The sequence below is a fragment of the Leucopleurus acutus genome, assembly GCF_964270905.1.
Source record: "Leucopleurus acutus genome assembly, chromosome: 12".
Taxonomy (NCBI): domain Eukaryota; kingdom Metazoa; phylum Chordata; class Mammalia; order Artiodactyla; family Delphinidae; genus Leucopleurus; species Leucopleurus acutus.
In genome coordinates, this window is record NC_139154.1 from 86475641 (window position 1) to 86482904 (window position 7264).

General features: G+C 49.2%; 1 protein-coding gene across 1 annotated transcript; it reads left to right on the forward strand.

Moving 5' to 3' along the window:
• Window positions 1-442: 442 nt before the first annotated feature.
• LOC309969615 (gastrokine-3-like) lies at window positions 443-5171 on the forward strand (the record flags this gene model as incomplete). Its single annotated transcript, XM_082851445.1, is given in 6 exon segments — window positions 443-577; window positions 985-1119; window positions 2739-2799; window positions 2802-2842; window positions 4027-4168; window positions 5077-5171. Coding segments are annotated over 6 exon segments (609 nt in total).
• Between the last annotated feature and the right edge of the window lie 2093 nt (window positions 5172-7264).

The following is a 7264-nucleotide window of genomic DNA, read 5'->3' on the forward strand; positions in this document are numbered from 1 at the left end:
GGAAGCAAAACTCAGATTCCTGGGAGTAAACGTTCCAGACAGATGGAACAAAACGTGCAAAAGCCCTGAGCAAAGAACAGTGAAGAAGCCAGAGTAGCAGGAGCTGACAGGTGAGAGGAACATGAGTTGCAAGTGAAGGCAGAGAGGTAACAGAAGTCTGACCCTGTGGGACCCAATAGGTCCCGGTAACTCATGTGGCTTTTATACTGCGTGAGATAGGAAGCTACAGCTGGGTTTGGTCTGCCTTGGGATTTAACCAGGGTGCTCTGACAAACACTTGTAGGAGGCTTTCAAAAGATTTCGGGGGTTGGGGGGCGGATTAAACGAGGGTCGTAGTAGCAGAGTCGATGAGAAGTTATTTAATTCTGTATATATTTTGAAGGTACAGCTGAAAAGATTTTCTTCTCAGTTGGATATGGGTGGGAAGGAAAGAAGAGTCAAGATGACTCCAATAGCACTGACCTTAGTGGAGAGAAGGATGGCGGCTCCATTCACTGAGATGGAGCCTGTGGGCAGCAGGTTGGCGGGGGTGGAGATCAGCTCTGAATGTGTTGACTTTCAGATGATTAGGCATCAAGTAGAGAATTAGATGCGTGAGTCTGGGGGTCGAGAGAGAGTTGGGCTGGACATACACACCTGGGAATGTTTAGAGCCGAGACTGTATTCAAAGCCATCACACGGTGGGTGAAATCACTAAGTGAGCTAAGTGTAGACAGAAAAGAGGAAAGGTCCAAGGACTAAGGTCTAGGACCATCCACATTTCGAGGCTGGGGAAGTGAAAGGGAGAAGGCTGGTCAGAATGATGGAAACGAACAGGCAAACGTGTGTGTCCCGGAGGCTCACTGAGGGCCACAACGGTGTCAAATGCTGCTGTTTTCTCAAATAAGAGGTCTGAGAAATGACCTTTGCATTTAGTGTTGTAACAGTTATTAGATTCGTTAAGGGCAGTTTCAGTAGTGTCTTTGGGCTAAGCCTGATCTCCAGAACATCAGTGACAGCCATCCACTGGCTGGATCTGTTGGGACCCAGGCATCCATTGTCAACGCCTTTCGAGGTATGGTCAGCATCCAAGTCAACAATGCTTTGATTGAATGGGATGGAATCTTGGACTACGAGAATGTAAGATGTGGAACACGTTCGTTATAAATGCCAAAGAAAGCCTTGCCTGCTCCAACATTTTGCCTTGTGCTTCTCCAGAGAGAAGAGGACCCTGTCTACACAGACATTCTCTGCGTTTAGGATCTTGAGGGGATACATCTCTTTAGATAAGGGACCAGCTTTCTTGCATCTGCAGTGACTTCTTTTTGAGCCAGTGACCGCAGCAGGAACTTCTGTGATCTCTAGGGATCCCACATCCTTTTGTGTTCGTCTCCTGCGTTGATTTCACAGGGCTCCTGAAGGCCTCTGAAATAAGAGAGCCATTTCCAGAACCCAGATTTCTTATAACTGGTATGTGCTATGGAGGTCTTTTGTCTTGATCTCAGATTTTAATCAGGTTATTTCAAAAGCAGGAGAATAATTTATTTTCACTTTTAGAAACCTTGCTTCCACTTGCCCAGATGGTTGGGTACGGTGAGGTAGGACCTGGCAGAAAGAGGCAGGATTGGGGAGGGACACCTCCCTGATAGAAAAGCGCTATAACCAGAGATATGGCTCAGCCTTTGTGCACCTCAGTTCCCTCATTTGCCAAGCAGAATCAACAGCTGTCTTTCCTACCGGAAAGGACTCTGAGAGGATTAAATGAAGGAAAAGCCCACACTCCTTACTCCCTGGATGGGCTTCTGCTGTCCAGCCCCTGCTGTTTGGAAGCTCCCCTCCTACTTGCACACTGGACATCTCAGGACAGACCCGCAAACACAGGCTTTCTCTCTGCGCCTGCCTGGACCTCCCATGCTCTCCTTCCCAAACACCATCCCCCTCACTCTTCACCTGACCTGCTCCTGATTTCCTTGAGGACACGGTTCCCTAGTCCTCCTTAAAGGGAGGCAGTCCAGGGATTTCCAACTCTGTTTTAAGCCATAGAGACTTTTCTTCCAACGAAAGATGTCACAAAATGCCACTCTGTGGAATGGAAGTCAGAACTGCTCTGGCTGGAGGAGGGAGGTGGGCTCAGTCAGCCTCAGCTGGAGAACCTCGGCTTTACTGCAAAACTCAGAAAGGCTGAAGGTCAGGTCCAGGGCCACGTAAGAGGTGGTCAGTGGCAGACCCAGAGCCAGGATCTGAGTCTAGAGGTCTGGACCAAGGCCTCTCCTCACCCTGTAGCTCCAGAGAGCACTCTGTCTCACACACTGGCTTCACAAGCAGGCAGTATCTTGTCTCATCCTTTCATGGCATCCCTGTGGGAGAGGGTCTATTTTCCTGCTTTACAGATGGGGAAGCTGAGGGTCATGGAGGCGGCTGAGGGCCATGAACAGGACCTTATATTTAGCTTTGTTTCTGGGGCTGACGCCCTACCCCTCCAGTCCCACTAGTCTGTTAAGGGTATGCAGAGTGCCCCGGGGGATACCTTCCCATGGTGCCTGCAGCAGCGACAGTGCCACGGCCCCTCGGGGGCAGCAGGGCCCTGTGTGCATCGTCAGTCCTGCTGCTAGCACTTTGCTCTGCCGCCCAGGGCCGCGCTATGCCGGGATGCGCAATGCCACAGTCTGAAGGACCAGCTATGTGCAGCACTGATGGCAAGCAGGAGGCTACTATATTGTGACTGAATGAATGACAGGGTTCTGCTGTGTTGCTTTAAGGCCCTTCTGGTGGCTAAGCTGTTTAGCAAGATGGCCTGTGTCCTAGCCAAGATGGATGAAGCTGTCCAACTTTGGACGATATTAGTAAGGCCCTGGACCACCAGGTAAGTGAAACCAGTTCACTGTGGTCCCCTTCTAGTTTGGTGTTTTCCAACTCTACATCCTGACCTCCTAGGATGGTGCTGTATACACAGGGGAATTCAGTTCATACTTGTTCTTAATGCGCATGAAATTCTATCACCGTGCAAAGGACTCCAAGTCCAGTCCATGGCCCATTTAAATTACATCATATGAATGAAAATGGACCACTGAAAACTCCATACAATGACATAATTTTAGTTTATTCCAAAAGGGGTGTGAGCTACATGTTAGTGGATATAAGTCGTTGAATATAAATATTAGAGTGAACTAATAGAGTATTTTTACCCTCATGCCTTCTCTCCTCCCCTGCACACCCTTTGCACACATACACACGTGTTATCTTTAGTTTAAAATGAACCCAGACTGCTGAAACTCTCTCCCTCCCAGCCTCTTAAATGACAAGGGCTGTCAAATAAATTCAAAAGCAGCAGGAGGTCCTTGGCAAACCATTGAAATCTGGCACCATTTGCTTAAATAACCCGCCCAGGACATTTGGGCAAAATGAATGCTGATTCTTGGGGAAAAAAATGCATTTTGGGTCACATAAAAATAAAACAGGGGCTTCCCTGGTGGCGCAGTGGTTGCGAGTCCGCCTGCCGATGCAGGGGACGCAGGATCGTGCCCCGGTCCGGGAAGATCCCACGTGCCATGGAGCGGCTGGGCCCGTGAGCCACGGCCGCTGAGCCTGCAAGTCCGAAGCCTGTGCTCCGCAACGGGAGAGGCCACAACAGTGAGAGGCCCGCGTACCGCAAAAATAAATAAATAAATAAAATAAAAATAAATAAAACAATTTGTCAATTTTTTTAAAGAGAGGTAGAAAGTATTCCCGTCATCTGATTTATAACAAGTAAATGCATGATATAAATGAAACACATAATTTTAGAGATGAGAAAAGCACTGGAGGCTGGAAGAGTTGAGAATTTAAGGGTGAAAGGAGTACAGCGTTACAGGGACACACAGGCTCACACACAGATTTTTTTGGAGTAATGTCATCACCTTGTGGTCAGACAGGGTATTGCTGCTATAGACAAAACTCAAGGGCAAGTTCACGGCTATTTTTGTGCACTGTAATAGGTTTCTCGCTCTTCTTCCTTGCTGCACCACCTCTATCTGCTGTCTCACCGTTTTGAAATGCCACCTCTTCCAGGCTTTAAAGCATTATCCATCCACTCGAGGCCTGACCTACACTGTTTTACCCAGCCGGGTCAAGAACTTAGCCCAGTATGGAGTGCCCATCAAGGACGTGTGCCGACAGGTCCCCACCAACTTTGTCCAAGAGCAAAAAGAAGGTGTGTTAATAACTTAACTAGAAACTCAAGACCATGGTTGAGGCAAATGGTGCAGTATGATTTTTAGGTGCTTAGCAAATTCTAATGACAGTTTTCTTTGCTACTGGGTATAAAAATAATGAGCCCTGAAATGCATTTCCCCCTGGTGGCAGCGAAGATTTCCTGATACCAGGGATCACTGAGAACAGGCAGCAGAGTTAACTTGGCTTTACCAGAAGGTTGAGGACAGTCATTTCACCATCGGGATTTGACAACTGGTGATACTCTCACCTGACCCAAAGTTTTATCCTCTCCTCCCCTCCCCCTGCCCAAGCAGCACTGTGTCAGGCATCCCCCATAGGAGGCCCACTTCTTTGGGGTTCTCAGTCCTCCTCTTTCTCTGGCTGTCCAGATGCTGGAAGGCAGGACCCTGGTAGTTATAGACCACATGCTGGGAAAGGAACGGCTCAGTGGCTGGCATCCCTGCTGGGGATATGGCTGGGGGATCAATGGTGACAGGATTGGAAAGCTACCAGATAAGACTGCAAAATCTGCCTGCTGCTCCAGATAGAGTCAGTAGCCACTTCCCATTAAGCTGCTGCCTGTCACTTACATCTTAGCATAAACTAACCCATTGAACAAGGCTTCTTCATAACAGGAACTTCCAGCAGGAAAACACAGAGAGCTTGAGAGCCTGGGGGGTTAAAAAGGATGCTTAAAGAGCAATAAAAGAAATAGGAAAAGGCATACGGAACCGGTTAGTGCAGCACCGATGAGATCTTCCATTTTGTTCCCAAGTCTCTGGCTAGTCAAGTTGTCTTGAACATCACATCTAATTTAGGTGCAACTCATAATATATCCACTCTACTTAGGGGTCTTAGAGCGATTAAGTGATCTTTTAAATAAAATGCTTCTCTTTCTTCTTAAAGGTACTGCACTGGCTATTGACCCCAATTCCTGTTTCCAAGTCCAAATTCTGTCCTTCCTGAGACTCTCCATCTGTGGGGAGCTCCCTGGGCTCTGAACCTCCAGGTCGGCCACGTGGAGAGCGGACCTGCCTGGATGGGACCGCTGACCTGAACCCAGAGCTCAGGGACCCAGCCCACCTCTGCTGATGGGAAGCAGCTCATTTCAGACCTCCACCTTCTACTTTTTGACCCAAGATCCAGCTCTGTAATCTGAAAACGGGATACACTTTCTCCCTCTGGATTAGAACAATAAAGTTTCTTGCCTCCCTTGTCTAGCAGATGAGCCCTCCCTGCCTGCACTGTCCTCTCTCGAGTTACTGGGTTCCCATCCATGTGCCGTCCACACCATCACACACCAACATGGTGCAATGGAGGACGTGTCTCTCCTAGAATGTCTCATTTCCAAGGGCCTCTCTTTAGGGTGGCCCTTGACGAATCCCTTCAGAATTTGGGCCGTAAATAAATAAATAACAAAAAGACACTAGCCACAGCACAGACTTAAGCTTTCGGGTCTGAGGTCACATCTCTGTCGCCTGCAAATTGATGCTGAGTTCTGTGGAGGCCTATTCTGGCCCAGCCGGCACCATGAAAATCCCTGGGATCCAAGCGTATGAACAAGGCCTCCCAGACCTCTCTTTGGAACTGGTCTAAACCCCTTTGTGGGAACCCCCAGGTATTTCTCTCTGTTACAAATGAATAAGGGACCTGGCCTCTTTGCACTGGTCCTTTAACTATCCATCCTTATAGCTGGGAAGGACAGAAAGTCAGCCTCCCCCACAGCACACAGAACATCCCTGGTCCCCTCACCTTAGATGCTGGGATAAACAAGGAAAGAGTACTGGAAATACAGACACAGATGTCCACCAAAGGTCGTGCTGGAGTTTGGAGTAAATAGGACAGGACCGGGGTGGGGTGGGCTGAACAGCACACGCGAGTGGAGTGGAAGGAAGGCCTCAGGGTGATCTCAGCACCGATCTGCCAAAGAAAGAGCTGAGCACAAGCTTTGCAGAGTCATGATGTGGTGTGGTTACCTACAGTCATGAATGGAAAAGTGACTGCATGGGAAAGGCCCAAGATAAACCTCTAACCGGGCTTAAATAAGTTATGGTTGGGCTGGCCAGGGGCTCTGAAACTATGGATTTGGCCACATGCAGCTTGTCGAGGATAAGGCAGAGGGAGATACCTGCACAGAGCATTCAGGGTAGAAGTATCGGATGTGACAGGCCAAGGCTTGGTCGACCAGAGGCCCAGAGAGGACCACAAAGCAGGGTCCGGCCCCCAGGGCTTGGCCCAGTGAGTCCCGGAGTTAAGTCCCCATGGCTGTCAGTCCATCCTTGACCTGAATCTGCCATATCCCTGACCTCTATCCTCCAGCAACTTCAGGACCAGTTCCTGTCTGGTCCCATGTGCCTGAGTCCCTGTTACCGTTGCCTGGACCCCTGTTCCCGAGTCCTCTGCGATGGCATGTGGGCTGCTGTCTACTGACAGCTCTGATGTCCATCGAGCCTTCCCCTCCGGACTTCTGAGCTTCAGCTGCTCCTGAATTTCCCATCATCTCCGGGTTCCACCTGATCATTATAACATACCTGTTACTTCCGGGAGACTTTAGACAACCCCCACCCCCAGGCACCCACCTGCTTATCTCCATCTGTTACCATCCCTGCAGACACTCTGCCAGCTAGACTGCTTTCCTCCAGGAAAATCTAGGTTCAAGGCCTGCTGCCCTCCTATGAGTCACCAGCCTTGGCTGTCGTTGACTCCCCCGTAATAGCTCTGTACCAGCTCTGAGAAACTATAAGTACAGCCTTCTAGACCTTACAGGGCTTGTCAAGGCAGATTTTGGTCCTTCAGGTTACAAGCTCAGTCTTTATCTTATAAAGAACCTTCTGTGCGTGCAGCAGGATTTAGATCCTTTGGGAGTTGGGATTGGAAGGAACAAAATTCCAAAATGTCATAGGCTGGGTGACTTGTGAACGACAAGCATTTATTTCTCACAGTTTTGGAGGCTGGGAAGTCCAAGATACAGGCACCAGCAAATCTGGTGTCTGGTGAGGGCCCACTTCCTTGTTCACGGACAGCTGTCTTCTCACGGTGTCCTAATAAGGTGGGAGGGACAAGGGAGCACTCTAGGGCCTCTATTCTAAGGGAC